The 18,220-nt window shown below is 43.8% G+C and overlaps 1 protein-coding gene across 4 annotated transcripts in view; it reads left to right on the top strand.

Annotated features, from left to right (window-relative positions):
• Positions 1–18,220, top strand: part of cadm1a (cell adhesion molecule 1a) — a 308,538-nt gene that overhangs the window by 225,228 nt on the left and 65,090 nt on the right. For all 4 annotated transcript variants that reach the window (XM_062405482.1, XM_062405485.1, XM_062405483.1 and 1 more), the window contains one exon: positions 13,493–13,639. In XM_062405482.1, the coding sequence (XP_062261466.1) occupies positions 13,493–13,639 (147 nt within the window). The remainder of the gene's footprint in view (positions 1–13,492; positions 13,640–18,220) is intronic.

The following is an 18,220-nucleotide window of genomic DNA, read 5'->3' as shown; positions in this document are numbered from 1 at the left end:
ACATTGTCCTATAAACAGTTGTGCAGTTATCCAGGAGGAGAAGGCGACAGGGTTCAGCTCGGGCTGCAGCTTTCTGCACGAACCCGACCGAGCCTGGGAGAAAGTTAGCAGAGCCCGACCCAAACAACCTGACCCAGCCCCAGGTTACAGGGATACAAAACATATATATTCATATATTGCAGTAAAAAAATGTAGTAGATAGTTCAACGAGGTCGAACCTGAAGATCTTTTTAAAATCGTGGTCCAGATCCAGCTTGACATCTGGACTCGACGGTCTCAGGTTTGGGAAACTTCACTTTAAAAAAGCTCTGTGAAAACGCCTCAGAGGATTTTTAATAATATTTTATGTCATTGACATTAGAGACCACTGAGCAGTTGATTATTTCAGTATAAAAAAACTCTAATTCCCTGTTACATTAGTTTATTGATTGCAACTCTAAATTCATGGCTAATATTTTTAATCGTATTTTTTATGATATTTATTCTTAATTTAGGGGAAAACTGAAAAAAAGGGCAGTTATGCAACTTGTTTTCGATGCAGGTCACTTGATGTCATGTTGTTATTTTTAGAATGGAAACGGCATCTTATCCCGACTACAGGACAGAGTTGCAACTCCTATATCACATCATTTACCTGAAAAAATACCAAAGATAATAGAAAATAACCAATAAATTGAAATTAATAGATTGTATCTGTCCTTTTAACTCAACTCAGTCATCGTTCTGTTCATCAAGTACGAAGTTCACGGATTATTGAAAAGATGAAATCACATCGGTGCTGAAAGGAGACACTTGAGACTGTGGACAAGATGAAGGACAGGAGGACGCTGTCGTGTCCTCTGTGTCTCCCTCCCTCTGCCGAGCCACGTGTCCTCCACTGCCCCACTCGACCCCGGTGACGCCTCTAAGCTCACTTCTCTTTATGTGGCAGCGGCTGCAGACGCATCGTCCCTCCCTCTCCTCTTCCTCTCCCTCCCTCTCTCTCTCATCTTCCTCCCTCTGTCCTCTCTCTCTCTCTCCCTCCCTCCTTCCCTCTCTCCATCCTCCCGCTCTGTCTTTCTTCTCTGAAAGGTATTTCCAAAGGACTAAGCCTCCACCACAGCTGCCTCTCTGACGCATTAATCACTCGGTTGCCGCCCTCTTTCTCTCCTGCTCGCACGTACGCACACACTCGCCCGCCGCTCACGCTCGTGGATAACCTGGTTTGACTCACATAAGTAGAGGCATGTAGCCGCACTGTGTGATATGAACAGTGCACACAACATGAGCAAGTGGAAATGCAGAAAACACACACAAAGCATCCACCCACCACTTATGTGACTCTTTATACAACGCCGACTCCCTCCCTCCCCCCCCCCTCTCTCCCTCCTTCCCCCCCTCCCTGCCTCCCTCTCTATCCAGCCATGGCTCCGACATGACCCTCCATTTTCCTCATCATTAGCGACACCAACCAGCAGCCACGTTCCATCCATCCCTCCCTCGTACCCCGTCCTGCCTCCCTCGCCGCTCCTCTGTTTACTTCTTGATTTCTTTATTTGAATCCAGAACAATAGCTCCCCTCGCTCTCCTCCGAGCATGAACGGCTCAGGAGGAAGGAGCGTTAGCGAGAGGAAGAGGAACAGAGGATCGACTGTTTTGGATGGTAATTTGTAGGAAGTCGTATGTAGAATGATGCACTGGGTTTATGTAACTGCCCTGTAGGAGACGGGTAGAGGGGGTGTACTACAAACTGGCAGTGAAATCGAACTCTGTGAGGTCCAGTCATTCGTGGATACACTGATATGAGCTCCGGTTGGTTAGAAAAACAATATATTTATAAAACTAGAAGATTCACATCGGGTAACAATACAGATTTGACTTGTATTAGCATCAGAAACCATCTCTGTCCATACTAACACGCCCGAATACATGTCACATGACCATTTATTCACGAGGAACAGAAATTAAGAAAATGTAAGACAGTAGATTTGTTTTCTTGGCCTGTAGATCAAGTTGAGCCACGACCGAAAGTAAAAAGGTTTGCAGTCACCGCTGGTAGTCGGGTCGTGACCCCCATCAGGAGGCCATCTTGGGTTCCTGTCTCATCTTTATCCCCCCCCCCGGTGGCTGGCTGCAGTATGGATCATAAAGCAAGCCTCCGTCATGTTATTGGAACAAAGGCCGAGCTGAATAGTCAAAGAACTCGTTATATACATGTTTTCCTATGAAACTTTCTTTCTTTTAAGGCCGTTGTTATCACTCTGCTGGTCGCTGGTCATTGTTTTGGTTTAAATTAGTAAAGTGGAGATGAATCTTGACCCTGAAGTTTACAAATGAAACTAAACGGTCCAGCGTCTGTTCCAAACTTTGTAGTAATGGGATGAACCATGGTGATAGTAAAGGATAAAAGATGCTTTTTAAAACAACCGTGTGTTAGAGTAGATGCAGCCTTAAACCTCGCTCTTTAAACACCTACAGCCACGTTGATGAATATTCATTATCTACTCCTGTGGTGATGAACCCACAGAGAATGATCACCCAACTCCTCCACCTCACTGGGCTCTGCTGCTGCTCTTTTCTTTTTTTTTTTATTATCCAGCCGCAAAACTTTGCTCTTATCAGCCTCATTTCCAGATTCAGCAGTTTGCTGTTGTCGGTGAAAAGGTTCCATTAAAGCCATTATGCCACCTGCCCAGTTCCAAATGACACACGAGGTGAACGACGTGCTGGTGAAGGAAATCAGACACACAAAAAAATATGTATCATCTCCCAAAATGGAGAGGTGCCCATTTATCGATCCATTAGTCACTGTATTGTATTTTTGCCAAATTCAGGAGAGATTAAAATGCATTTTTAACTTAAACCTCATCCCAGAACGTGTCATTAAAAGCCAATTCCTAAGACAATACCACTGATGTGTTTGCATCACAAAAATCTCTTGATTTCATAACAAACATGACATTTTTATTTCAAATTAATCAAGCGTCGCCTGCTGAAAGGCTCACGACATTTTCCCGCGGTATCAAGAGACTCCTTCAGAAGCTCTCGGAGCCGCAGCCGAGCCCTGTGTATTTCAAACATGCTCTCCTAATGTTAAGTGGCCTTTGGCAAAGCAACGAGCATGAAAGCTAATCTAAAAATGCAGCTGAAGCCGCATCCGCTCGGGTTTCATGGGAAATTGAACACAGTAAATATCAGTTCACTGGGGCTGCGTGGGAAATCTGCTCTAGACATCAGCCTCGTTGACTGATGGTCATTCAGTTCATTTCATATTGAAATCAAGATATAAGTTTGACCACTTGAAAATGTATCCAGGTCTGAATATTCATCAGACTCTCTATTGATTCCTTCAGGCTAAATCATCCACTTCAACTTAATGTTTCTTGAGAGCGACTGACGTTTTTCAGTCAACACTTATGGATCCTAGTGGATGAAACTCAATATATTTGGAATATTGTTCTTTCTTTAAGAACGCCATTGGCAGATTTTGGATTTATTTACTGGGATGGAACCTAAAGAATGAGAACAAACATTCCTGGATCTGCCCATTTATCTGGAACTGTTTGAAATTCAAGGGGCTCTTCTTCATGTCATCCCGTCTGGTAGTTTTAGTTTTAGTAGGACAAATAAACATAAACTCCTCTGTGGAGATATTGCATGTAATTACATTTCAAAGTGATTATCCTTCTAAATTACAATGCTAAAACTGTTATTTGTCTCTTTCTCAATATTCTAGCCTCTAGGTGGCGCTAGTGAAGCACTCTGCGATGCAGTCTAGTGGTTCTATATTTGTATGTTTGCGACAACACTCAAAAATTTGTTCTGCAGCAGCTGTTACATGTTCATCATTAATTACTTCATCCTCGCCTGATTTAGCCAAAAACTCTTATTTACATTGTCGTAATGGCTTCACTAAACCAACATACACCCTGACTCCAGGCTCTGCAGCCTCCATTAGCTAATGAGATTATTCCCATGAAGAAAATGTTTGTGTAACTTGCAGTATCTGCTTTTAAAAGAGCTGCAAATACTGGGGGACAAAACACACAATACAAACGTTTGGCGGGCGGCGGCACATGTGCTCCCTTTCATTCTGTGTGTATTATCATAAACACACCGCAGTATGGCAACACACTTATTGATGTGCAACCCTCCGTTATTATTTATTATTGTTTATTTACTGGAATTGCTGAAATTTACCCGGCACACGTGGAGCCCAGCGGTGAGATGAAAGCGTTTCATGCAGCACACAGAAGCAGTGGTGGTGCAGAAACCCATTTACATGCTCACTGCAGGCGTGCAACGGCCCACAAAGCTCTTCACACACCAGCCTTACATAATGTGTCACAAATCCTCTGTTCCAGCAAACACCAGTGGGAGAGGTGAAGAGTGTGAGTGTGAGGCAGGGGGGGGCGGACGGCAGTGTAACCGTGAAATATATGGATTGTAATACAGTGATTCTCAAACAGTTTGTGGCAAATCTCATCTTCACGAGCCAAGGAAGCAACTAGTAGAAAATCACATTTATTTAACTAAGGCTGCGTCAATAATATTATGTTTTAAGTTTTTAAAATAAAATCACGTCCTTCCAGATGAGCCCCTAGCTCCATATCCTGCTGACACACCTGACAAATTCATATCACACACTCTCAGTGTATGTCATTCACATACACTGAGAGTGTGTGTGTGTAAATTACTGTAACGAGAAATGAGCGAATGGGAAACAGGCACCGATGACGATGTGTATGTGTCACTGAAAATAAGTTGTGAGCAACTTTTTGGATTTCCCCCCCTGGTTGTCGAGTCCAGACTAATAAGGACCAATCAGGATGTAGGTGATAGCATCAACGTTCCCAACTGTTCAGTTTCTGCTAATCCAGATTAAATTACAAAAAGCTGAAAGTTCAAAATTTCTCGGAAACTAGGTTTGGGTCGAGGTTCCTCTGAGATTCTAGATTCCCAGTAGCCATGAATGTGAGAATATCTTTTATCGTTTTGGCCCCATGATACAAAATGTAGTAATGTATATGTAATATCCGGATATATCTGCAGTTTCAAACCTACACCTCACTGTGGCGCTATTACCCCCCCCCCCCCCCTTCTATTTTTTTTCTACAAGACAATGTGTAGTTTATTCGAGTACTTTAAATGGCACACCTTCGCCTGGACAGTACGATTTGTACTTTGTAGTGTCTGTTCTGTGTACGTTTCCCTCTTTTACAGATTTGAAGTCATGCGTAGGATTCATGTGTCGCTGCCGCAGCGCTCATCCGTCCACGTCTCTCGGTTCTGTGTATTTCTTTGACACTTTAAAGCGCTGCAATTTATTAGCCATTCAGCCAGATGCATTATGTTTCATTTGAATGAATCTCAGAGGGGTTTTCTCCTATCACAAGATTTAGCTTTGGTCTATTATGGATTACGCAGGTGAATAATGCAGCGTCAGGCTGGGGAAGGCGGCTGCTGGCGCCGCGTGAGGCTTCTGCTGCTGGATATTTATGTCGCTCGTGTGGAAGAGGGAATCTCTGAAGGTGCTTGACATGTATTATTAGTTATAGTGGAGTCATTTGTTATTTTACTCGCTGCGAGTCTCAATACCAATATATCAGGAGGTGAATTACAGGAGCAGGGTGCTGCCACAGTGAGAAAAGCTGGCTCCTAATTGGACATAATGAATAATCACATTCACTGTAGCTACAAATATGTTTCCACATTTATTAAAATATCATCTTCATTGTCACATTTATTCTCTTGCAATAGATAAAGACTCATGTTTTTATATTGTCTTGCTCTAACGGAGTAAATCTAAATGTATTTAGGTGGAAATGATAAAACGCTGCTGAATCCTGCTCAGATTTAAAGTCGAGTTTATAAATATTCAACCATGACTGTTGATTTATTTACTTCTCACCACTGCAGCTGTTTTATTATCAGGTCTCACCGTGCATTGTTACCAGCCCCCCCACCAGGGCCCTATAAACAGGTTCCCTGTTCAGTAACGTTCCTAAACCGATTAGAAGACACACAAAATGGCAATAATAGAAAAATTGAAATTCGCGAGCACCAGAGCTTGTAAATCTTTATCATGTAGAAGCTGTAAAAGGTGCAGGATGGAAATCAGATCAAATTATATGTTGATTTATTCAGTTCCTGGACAATCACAGGTGCAATAACCTGCTTTTTCTTCCCTTTAGGTAAAATTCATTTTCAGGGCAACATATATTAAATTACTCTGCGTCTGAAACCAATTATCTGAGTGATAATTGGTGATTCGGAAGATAGAGCCTCAGTTTTGATCTGTTTCAGCTGAGAATCAAGACATTTCCCCCTGTTTTTAAATTCATCAACGAAACTAATCACAAACATGAACATTTTAGTTAACATCAGTTTCATTAGCCCTAAAAACATCTTAGAGAATGTTCTTCATGTTCCACCCAGGTCCCAGCCACTGACCTGGAGGAGGTGGGGGAGGTGGGGGTAATACTGCAGAAGTCACCAGGGGGCGATCAAGATGTCTTGTCTGTCATGTTGTCTATCTCGTGTTCGATGACGGCTGCTACGTCAGAACATACATGTTGTATGTTCAAAATGGCGGCTCTACTACATACCAACAGTCTTTTTATGGAGTCTGATGTCCAGAGGGAGCAGTGCTATCAAACCCCCATAAATTTCGTCTGTCATATCTTTGAACTTTTCTCACCAGTCACAGGCCGACACACGGATTAGCTGAGCTGCCTCCTTCAAATCCCCCCCGAGAGGGATTCCTCTGTTTGAAGTGGTCGGGCCGTACAAGGATCTTGACCTTTTCTCCGACGCCTCCAGCCGTCAGTCGTCTGCCCGGAGACGGCGTTCGCCCGGCGAGAGGCTCGGTTGAAGGGTTGTTCGGCTCCACGCGGCTGGCGGTTGAAATTAGAGTATCCAGACTTAAACTCCTTCAGCCTTGTAAACATCAAACAGATCTCGACAGGCAGAGTCGTAGGTTTTTTCTCGGCTTTGCCAACGTCACAGGATGTTTAAACACTCGAGGATCATTCTGATTCTCCAGGACATCGGTCATAAATTGTCTTCCATTGGATCTTTTGGTTATAATAAACCAAAGCACATCAGCTCATCAGACTTTCTAAAAAGACATCAGCTCAAAGCCCTCAGTGAAGGTGAGGGAAAGATCTGGCACTGGCTTAAACCTGGACGTAGGATGTGCCGACTCTTTAATATTACTAATTATAACAAATTACGGCCATTATCTTTCTGTCAATGGCTGAGCACTTTGTTTTCGCCCACGTCCACTCCAAACACCTACAAGTCCTCAGATGAACTTCTCAGCCAGGCGATCTTGATCACTTCATTTTAGAAAGTGAAAGTGAAAGTGAGTGCAGCTGGAAATACTGTTAAAAGTTTGTCATCGCACGAAAACCGGGTACACGACCGCCCCTTTGTCACATATGAAAAACAAGCATCACAGACTTATACCTCAAGTTTCACACATGTTTATGAAGTCTGAACTTTAAAGGTCTTCTTCAGTTTGTCCTCATACATATCTACTGCTTCATTACGTGCGTCCCGTGCATGTTATTATGGTAAATGTTACCGTGCTGTAATAACGCTGTATTCACCCACTTGTTCAGGAGGGTTACCCAGAAATCAGCTCCTCGCAGCAAACACACAAAGACCTGTAATCAGACAAGCTCACGCACATCTGTGAAAACATGCAATCAGACCAGGACTGACTGCAATCACACATACACACACACACACACAGACACACACACCATTTTATCACCAGGAGCCACATCTAAAAAAGAAAAATGATTGTAAGCTGTTCACTGAGCTCTCACTCAGAAACACATGTTCCTCGAAATGTCAGAGGGAAATTAGTATCTCTGGTGATCGCACACACACACTGCAGAGGGCGGCACACAAGGACCCACAAACACTAAAATGAAGCGAAAGCAGCGTGTTGTACGGGATTACTGTACGTTGCATCATGTGTCTGATGAGGACGCGGTTTGAATAAATGCCTGTTTAACCGCAATCCAATAAAAAGAAAGAAAAAGCTGGTGCTTTAAGAGCTAATGGATGCCCACAGACCGATGTGTGGATTAATATTCAGCCACATATTATCCTTCGACCTTGTGTGTAAGTGGTTTGATATGTGCAGAGTGAAATCTACAAACAAAGCCTCGTCTAGCGAGTCAACCGACGTCTCCCAGTTAATGTCCCTGCCTCAGTTATACATCAGTATTATAGAGGGTTTTATTTCCCTGATTAAAATCTCCCTCACTGTCACGGTGGCCAGATTAATATGCATGCATTTCATACTGAATCACACAGATACTACGTGCAGCTGTTCGCCCGGGCAAATGGAATATGGCTTCTTTTTTTTTCGCTCTCTTCCTTTCCCGTCTCAGAGAAGTCGGGCCTGGGGCTAGCTCTGCGCCGCGCAGTGTGCTGTGTCATTGTCTGACAGCTTTAATCTAGGATTGGCCGCTCCAACTTTTTGACATGGATGACAGAAAGGCTGGAATCCAACCCTGCATCCGTCGCCACCGGGCAAATACGTTACCGGCCTTTGTAAAAAGCTGGAAATATGAGCTACATGACTCCGGATAACACTTTGACCAATGAAAAGCGAAACCACTTGTGTGTCGGAGCGGCGCGGTGGTGCAGCGGTTTGCTCCGTCACCTCACAGTGGAGGGGGTTGGGGGTCGGAGTCTGTGGGGAGGTGAGGTTAATTGGGCGACAGTAAATTGCCTGTAGGTGTGAATGTGAAATGGTTTGTCACTGCTCCTCTCATCCATTGTCACTTATCTGACCCTCACAGGATGACAGTGCTGCTAATGGATGGACACTTGTGTTTGTCATTGACTTGCCTTTATAGGCCCACTGCATCACAGACTAATGCACAGTAGCATTGATTGACGAATACAGGAAATACCGGTGTACAACTAGAAGACATGTATACATGAGTGTAAAGGAAAAGACAGAATTTGACACCATCGTCAGCTCTTATCACCACAGACTCTCTCAACATCTTCGGAAGTGTCTTCTTTGTTTATGACACCGCTTTCTATTTGTTTTGTTTTTTCATTTGTCACATGATCACCCCCCCCCACACACACACACACACACATACACACACACACACCCACACACACTCGCTTGCGGTGGATCCCCTGCTGTGTTCACACATCGACTTCTCCTGGTTTTCTACGAACTTTACTCCAGGAATTCAGGCGAACACTTGTGGTGTGTAGGTTGTATGTACACAACCCCAATTGCTTGTGGTGTGTAGGTTGTATGTACAGAAACAAAAAATGATAACACAATATGCTTGTTGTTAATTGCATGTTTGGAAAACCCACTGATAAACCCTCCCATGTCTCAGGTTTAAAAGAACCAGGCCCCAGGGCAGTGGGATGAGCGTCGAAGACTCAAATCTAATGCTCTTAACAAGTCAAGTTTTCAATGGTCTCTGCAAATAGCTGCAGTACTAACGCAGGTGATGATAACAAACACGGCAAACAAAACATCATTCATCCTATCCAGGGAATATCAGACCAATAAAACTGATTTATTCCTTCTCCCGGCCGACCAGCGGAAGGTTTCCTTGTCTAGATTGATGCAGATTGATGCTCCGATTCCCAGTTTCCAGGCGGCACAGGTCATATTTCTTGGGAGATTGGAAAGATGTGCACTTCAAGTCTTGGCTGAATACTAACTCAGCAGAGAGGCTGAGGCAGTTTTCCCCCTGTGGTGCCTCTGTTTGCCTGTGGTCTGCCACTGGTCTGCTTCTGTCCGGCGGGTACATGCAAAGTGCTCGTGCCGTCTGTATCCGGGTGTTAATGTTATGTAAAGAGGTAAATTAAGTGATGGATTTAAACATTTAGAGGAAACGTATTAAGTGCAGCTCAGGCTAAATTATACAGTATATTACTCCCACGTTCTCTCGTGAACCATTATCATAATGTCTATTTCAGTTATGAGAGTTTGTCTCTCTCGCTGTGGTGGAGGAGTGTCGGCAGTAACTAAAAGCTCCAGCTTCAGACTCCGTGTGGAAGGAAGTGTGTATCGGTAGTCGTGTCCTCCGGCCCCCGCGTCGGGAAACTTGCTGCTCCGACATTTGTCACACTTCCCGATGTCGCGGTCTCTTTTCTCTAAAGCGGCTTTCACAGGTACGAGCGAGGCACAAAGTGAAATCCAACCTCATCTGCATTTGAAAAACAGCAGCACGGAGCTTCATCTTGAATTTCACAGAGAGGAGGCAGCTTGTTCTCCTGCGCTGAGTTTCTTCTGCCGCCTCAAAAGAATATTCATCTTGGTCGTGATCCATATGTCTCGATCACATCCGAACAGCTGTTGCTCACGGATTCTACACAATGTCTAAACTTACACTTGAAGAATTATATTGATGCTGCAAAGAAAGTGTATTTTCTATCTAGAGCAACATATCATAGAAAGTTAAATATAAGTTTGATAACTTTAAAGATGATTTACAACAACCCTTGACCTTATTAGCCGGCTCTGGCTCCGTAAAGCTAACCCCGCTAACTCTAACTCTGTTTTTCAGATTTTGGACTTTAGAAGTATAAATAATTACCACAAACACAACACAATCCATCAATCATCTTGCAAGTTTAATTACCCTTGAGCGTCGGTCTAGGCTCAAGGGCGGATTATTTCCCCTTCACTGTTGAGGTCCAACAATAAACGCAAACAAGGTGGATCCCAAGGGTGCCACCGAAAGTTCTGAGGAGCACTTCAACCAAACCTCTGAAAGTGTGCAGCCTTTACAAAGCAGACAGCTTTAGTGCCTCGTTAGGAGGCTGTTCATTCAGCATCCTATACAAAGCTGATCATAGAATTCAAGGGGCTTCTCAATAGATCGGGGGGGCCCCCTTTCAGGTCCGTGCCCAAGGGCCTGCTTTGGACCCTTTGTCGCAATAGACTCTCCTGGTCCTAATGTTCCACTTCAGTCTAAACTCCGTTGTGTCCAGTGTTTCCACATCAGCTCATCATGAAAAGGTCACACAGGTCTTTATCAATCGACAGCAACAGTTTGTAGTTCTGTTAATAAAGGCTGCTAATAGCCCACCCCCCCCCCCCCTCTGGCATACGTCTCCTTTAACATATTCATGCCAACAATGTTTTTAATATATATCCTTTCTAAAAGCCTCAGATTCAAACATGCTTCACCCCCACCACCATGTCAGAAGTGCTTTTCCTCAGCACCTCTGACTTTGTCCTCGGAGGCCACAGCACATGTCTGCCGTTGGCCGTTAATTAGCCCCCCCGCCTTCCCATAGCATCTTCCCACATGTCATAGTTGTTTATTTAGCACAACAGGAACAATTATGTAGCTGACAAGGCAGCGCCCGTTTGAGGTCCTTCCTCCTACCGTCACTGGTTTACACCACGAGCAGGCAGACCCCCCCCCCCCCCCCCCCTCCCCCGCGGCTGCCTGGTAACCTTCGGCGGATGCCTTCGAATGCACTTTGTAGTATGTTAGTGCATTATCATAACCAGATGTCCACCCCGCCGCCCACCTTTGCACATCTTTGAAAAATGAGGCTCGGTGTTGAATATTAAAGACGGCCAGGTTCATTTGTTTGGGGCTGCGCTCGGGCCACCGGGGGGGGGGGGGTGATTTGAATCTGGTTTGTTAAGCTGTCTTTCTTTATCCGTCAGCATCAGAGGATGCGATGTCTCTCCTCTCGCCTCGTCCTCCTCGTCTCCTAACTGGCAGGGACATTCAGAGGTGCTTGACAACTGAGGCATGCAAATGAGCGGTTGATGTTTCTCGTGTTGGTTTGGTTTGTTTCCGCTGCCCGCCCCCGCGTCCACCCGGAGTCGCTGCTTTTTAGCCTCTCTGAGAAGATGTGTTTGTCAGGCTGTTTTGTGTTTTTTCAAAATGGTAATTCTAACGGTGATTATAACCACGTTACGCCTTTTGCTAGTTTCCTCTCAGCTGGTTACACAATGTCCAGCTCAGATCACACAGGATCGGATCTGATGTAACAGTTGTATAAGGTTTGTTTTCTGTGTGTCCTAGTCACACAGAATTTGTTTATTTCTTTGGCTAGTTTGTCGACATCTATTATATAGTTGCTGATGTACTTATTGAGCCCCCCCCCCCCCCCCCCCCCCCAGCCCTTGCTGTCTGATCTATCTTCAAAGATTATGCTTGTTACGGAAAAACTCATTTCCATAAATAAGATTGGTCGGTGGTGTGACATGTAAATATCATGTCACACTTTTGTTTGTAGTTGTGTTGTTTATCATGTGTTACACAATGTTGTTCCTCTGAACGTGACACAAGTTGCATTTGTTGCTTTCAAAAACTCCTCTGATTTGTTTCTCTCTTTTCATGTTCGTCCACTTTGCCTAGTAGTGTGTGTCTGTGTGTGTGTGTGTGTGTGTGTGGGCTTGTGTATCTCACCATCAAGTTCCTGCACTGGGGATGGCAAACACCGTCAGCCTCGACTGGCAGGCTGCCTGGCGCCGCTTCCGTAGCGATCATTTAAAATAAGCCAAAGCCACCGGAGCCTCACCACCGGCCACAACACTGATGCAACCCCAAAGCAGAGTCTGTGATGTTATTACTGTGGGTTTTCAAATCAAAGTAGCACAAAGCTCGAAAGGATCCATTTTTCATTCTTGCAGGGCAGAGATATTGTTTGTGAAACAAGGAAGTACAGCAATCTAAGTGGTGGCTGATGAGCGATGATGGCTGGGACCAGTGTGTCGGAGCCCGTGGGCTCGTGGAACACTTTCCCAGGTCACTCGCTTCTGTTTATTCCGATGGAGACACATCAAGGGGTTTTAATGCATCGCCTGTTGTGTGTCGCCACTCATCGAATATATCAAAATACAATAAAGGAGGATTAGAGGGTTACTGATCTCTATGTAATGGAAGAAACAAACACAACAAATGAAAACATATGATGATGATGTGATGCCTGATTCATTAACCTCTTCTTACCCCTGCTCAAAAATGGCAAATTAAAAGTGTAAATCTCTGCAACTACACTTTCTTTATGAATAATATTGTCATCAATTGAAAGGCAGCAAATGTGAAATTGTTGCAGACATGTTGAAGCGTTATAGACGTGAAAAGTGCACATGCCACATTTTAATACATTGAAGTGAAGCAAAGGAAAGTTAAAGAGGTTTTAGTAGAGATATGTTAGGGTGCAATCTCAAAAATGGCCATTCATAGTATATCATGTAATTCATAAGAGGTCTAATCACTTGAATGGATGAATGAATTGTCCCTGAATTGAAATCCATCATCAGAACTTTACTGGAAAGTTTCTCTCTCTGCTCTCTCTCATTAAGCCCATGTGTTATATAATTACTTCAGTTAATCTACAGACCTGAAAGTCATCGTTCGTGTGTTCCCTGATTTAAAAAAAAGAAACACCTTGCCATAAGTGTTTTGATTGGTCTCTGTCTTTATGTTTATGAATCATGCCCCTGAGTCAACGTGTCCCTTGTCTCTGTCTCGTCCTGCAGTGGTGAGTCAGAACCTGGTGACGGACAACATCTCCGTGGTGGAGGGGGACATGGCGATGATCAGCTGTCGGGTGAAGGACAACGACGACTCCGTGATCCAGCTGCTCAACCCCAACAGGCAGACCATCTACTTCAGGGACATGAGGCGTGAGTGTTACATCGTCTGTCACTGCTGTGTGTGTGTGTGTGTGTGTGTGTGTGTGTACTGTCATCTGTTAATTAAGTTGTGTTCCTGTTTTGTTAAGTAAATTTACTTTGTCTTGACTGGAGGGAAACGCAGACTTCAACCTCTGACAGATATTTATACACAAGCTTTTTCCTCACAGCCGTCACGAGAAGCAGCCAGTTTCCCTCTCAGCGTTTAACGTGCACCTTCTTTGCATTTCAAATTTGTAACATGTCAAAGCGACACGTCACGTGACCTCAGCCGGCTGACGGGCGAGTTGTTGTTGTGACGTAGTTTAGATCTGAAGTCGGTTTGTTTATTTCACCGGCTGACGTCTGAATACAGGGTCGAGGGTTGTTCCACTTTACTGACAAAAGAAAAGCAGATGAGAAAAAACAGTTTACTTGTTGTTTTTTTTGGTGCGTGACATTTTCCTGCAGGGAAACTAGACAGTTTCCATTTTGGAGTCATTTTCTTAATGCACCTGAATAAAAAAACATGGTAAACAAAGAAAATATATTCAACTTATCAAATAAAGTCAAATGAAAAGTGTGATTTTAACTTGGAATCATGTTTCTATGGGCAACTTACAGATATAAATATATAATCTACTGATAGTGTGACAACAGGAGTTTGAATCTCTGACAACTTTCAGAAAACATATTTAATTTTCTCAAAAGTTAAAAATAAAGCTCCTGTTATGTCTGATTAAAGTTTTTTCAGTTAAACTGCTTGAACTTAGAGAACAAGTTTTTAAATTAACAAAGTAAACATATTTTAAGACTGAAAGTTAAAAATTGTTGATTACCTCGCTGCAGCTTTCTTATTTTATAAAAACTAAACCTTGTATATAATAAGTTGTGAATTGAAAAAATATGAGTCTAGTGTGAGAGTCTGGAAAGAGGAGCCTGTAGCTGAGGAGGAATCTTCCTCCACCATCATGTCCGATGTGATTGATATCTAATGTGTTTAATTAAAGTCTGAAGCAGTTTGATGTGATCCGATGACATGGAAATCAATCTCAGTGATGCATTTATTTTTCTCAGTTTTCCCGGTTCGTTTTGCAGGCCGCCGTAAAATTAGACAGGCGTTTGATAAATTAAAGCAAATATCATAAAAACGGGTATTTGAACCAAAGCGAGCGAGTGGAGGCGCCGGTAAATTTGTATAGCATTAATTAATATCCGCTCACATTACTCCCATTTCCAGGGAGCCGCCTTGAGTCTGACCCACATGTCTGCAGCGAGATTAGCACAGGATGAGGTTAATATAAACCACCGAACATGTTTAGCCCTCAACGCGTCTGCTCAAATAAAATCACCTCACATCGCAAAACATTTAGAGCGACATAATGCAGCTATTATAACTTAAAGTAACAGCTTGGAAATCATTTTGATGGTTCATTGAACTCCTTTATTCCCACTCGGCGGCAGCTCTCGCTCTGTGCAGCTCTGGCGAGTGGGTACGATCTCCCGCAGATCTCAGAAGTGCCCGACTGAATTAAAGTCAGCGGCTTAAACTGTATGAACCGGCTTGAGAGTTACGTAGAACTGGGGATCAGTTAAAAAGACGTAGAAGTCATTAAGAAGTAGAATGGCGCCCAGGAGAGCGCACATCTCCGCAAGGCCGAAAAATATGATTGAAATATAGCAGAAGAAAAAAAAGGAATTGGTTTGAAAACCCGAATAGTCGTAATTGAAAAAAAAAAGCCCTATATCCCAATGATCTGCCCTTTACTCCACTCCAATACCAGGATTTATCTGTTTCATCCCTTCACCAGGTTTGGTGGAAATGTTACGTTTTGTTTTGGCTTCATCCTGAGAACAAATAAAACCAACAAAGAAACCAATAGAATGTCGAGCAGCAGATCCTTTACCTCCGGTCCTCAAGGTCGAACAATCCTATACACGATTGTCTAGATCTTGTAGTAGAATTACACAAGAAGAAAGAAAGTGGTTTGGTTAAATCAAGTTTTGAGTAGTTCCCCTTGAAAAACTTACAAAGTTTGAACTTTTGCAATGTCAATCAAAGTAGAACCAAATTCCTTGACCCACCCCCTTGTCTTTGTGAGTCAGCCCGTAGTGTTTAAGCAAACACACTTAGAATCATTTAAACCATGAACTAAATGAGTCAGTTGAAAGTAGAACAATTTGTCTTAACGAAATGAAATGGCAGAATGCAATAGAAGTGCTTTCAGAGGACATGAAGAACCAACAGTCAGGTGACAGTCTTCAAAGCACTCCCTCCTCTTAGTCTCTCTAACCTCTCGCTCTCTCCATCTCGCTCTCACAAACATAATCCGCCGCTGTGGATTCAGACAGAGATGGCGCGGTTATACTATTCTGGGGGGGGGCACGGGTGTTTGGAGGCTGCCTGGTGGAGGCCATGTCATAATGAAGCCGTGCAGCTGCAGCGAAGAAGCCCGGGAGGGATCACAGGAGATCAAAGACTCCTCCGTCAAAGAAGAACACCTTGCCCTTGACAGCCGGCGTGTGGGAGTCAGCTTCACCGCGGCGGCTCGGCACAACAGCAGATAAATACCTAGATAAATACCAAACCCTCGCTCAGACACCCGTGCCCTTGAATAGTATGTAGAAGTTGTGTTTGCAAGGCGGACGCGTGTGTGACTAAGGAGGGGGGGGCGGGTGAGTGTGAATGAGTGCCTGACACTCGCCTCGCAGGAGGCTGGGGGGGGGGGGGGGGGGGGGGGTCTCCGGGGATTAGAACACATAAAGTCGAACTACTACATCACGAGTGCACGTGAGAGTGGGTGATTTCTTAACTGGAGGAACAGGTCAGAACGTGAGATATGTCCTGTAGCTGCACGGCGGACGGCAGGTTGAGATGTGCACCGGGTGTTTGAAGGGGTCTGGGAGGGAAAGTGATGGAGAAGTGGAGCGAGTTCCTCCACCAGGGCCCAACAGGCACCAACTCTCACAAATATCAGGTCCCTAAATGTTCCAGATCGTTCTTTAATCAAGATCGATGACCCAGAGAAAACTGTGGAAGAAGAAATCCATGCCCCTTGAACCATATACATATTTAATGGGTGTCTCTGCCTCCTGTTTGGCTACAGACACGACCTGATGCCCTTTAAAGATTAAAGGAAGTATTGTGATATATTGTAGGAATTATGTAATTACAAATAAAATGTAAGCATTGTGTGGTTGGGGTTTTAACAGTGCACAGGGTTTATAATTATCAGCCTGTCCTCACCTTTAAATCTCGGTGTTAGTGCATTACATCATTGTTCAACTAGCAGTTAGAATTAGACACAACATTATTATTATTGTTATATCCCAAATTTGATTAGAATCTCAGGTGAGGCTCACGTCGTGTGAACAAACGAGAATGAGGAGCAACGATTTCATTTTAATTTGAAATAAAAACTGAGCAACGCTTCCTCTGCTCAAACTCTCTCTGCCTCACAATTAGATGCTGGATAATGTGTTTAGTGCCAGTGTGTGGGAGCGGGGGTCAGATACACAAGCTCCAACACATACACACACACACACCAACAGACACACAAACACACACACACACAGAAGGTCAGACTCGGCGAGCAGTGAGAGGAACTGCAGCAGAACGGTGAACAGCAGCCACAACGACTCCACATCAGGGGTGAAGCCGCTCATTGTGTGTTACAGGTAAATTAAAAAGAAGTCGATGTGAATTAATGTTTGTTGTCGGGCTCGACAACAAGCACGGCTGGAGTTTGATAGATTGATCACAGCTTTCTCTAGAAGTGATTAAACGCACACTCACTGTAGAAGGAGTAACTTTACTCTCAGATTTAAAGACACAACAAAAACTCCTCCCTCTCTAAAAGGTTGTCCGTCTTCTGCGTTTAATTCGTTCATATTTGTGCACGTCTTCTGAAAACTGATGGATACGGACAAAAGAGAAGAAACAGCAGTACCACTAGAAACCGTGAGGGGGCAGTGTAGAAAATAGTTCAATCAAGACAACCATTTGACACAAGCATTCAAAGTGAGACCTGCCTCTTTAAGATCTACATTATCACAACATACATTAGCTACATCTATTATTATCCACGTTATCCTCCACTGTCTACGTGTGGTCAGAAACTCTGCTCTGCCCCCTAGTGGATGTCTTTGCATAACAACCATGAAACGGACAAATCTCTTTCCCACATGAAGCATCGAACACGACTCTCACACGACCTGAACCTATTTCCTGTTATTTGCTTTGCCAAATACATTTTAAGAGGAAGTATAATTCGCAACAGGGTTAAGTTCACCGGAAACCATTTTCTTTTCTGATCCAGGACGTGTGACCAACTGCTTCTCTCAGTCTGAAACAATAAACTGTTGGTTTCTGAAACTGACTCCTCTCCCTTGTTAACAAGTTAACAAGTGAACAAGGGAGAGGAGTCAGTTTCTATCACGTTGCTCACATGTGTTTTGGAAGACGTGGTCGGGGAATATAAACAAACTGAGGGAAAAGTGCATTAAAACAGTAAATCAACAAACATCTGCACATTTTCTTCAGTGATTTACTTCTGCATCGAGACGAACGTGAAGCTTTCTTACAAATAGTTT

This window comes from Platichthys flesus, chromosome 15, assembly GCF_949316205.1.
Source record: "Platichthys flesus chromosome 15, fPlaFle2.1, whole genome shotgun sequence".
Lineage (NCBI taxonomy): Eukaryota > Metazoa > Chordata > Actinopteri > Pleuronectiformes > Pleuronectidae > Platichthys > Platichthys flesus.
The sequence above is the reverse complement of the archived record's forward strand: the minus strand, read 5'-3'. Positions and strand labels throughout refer to the sequence as shown.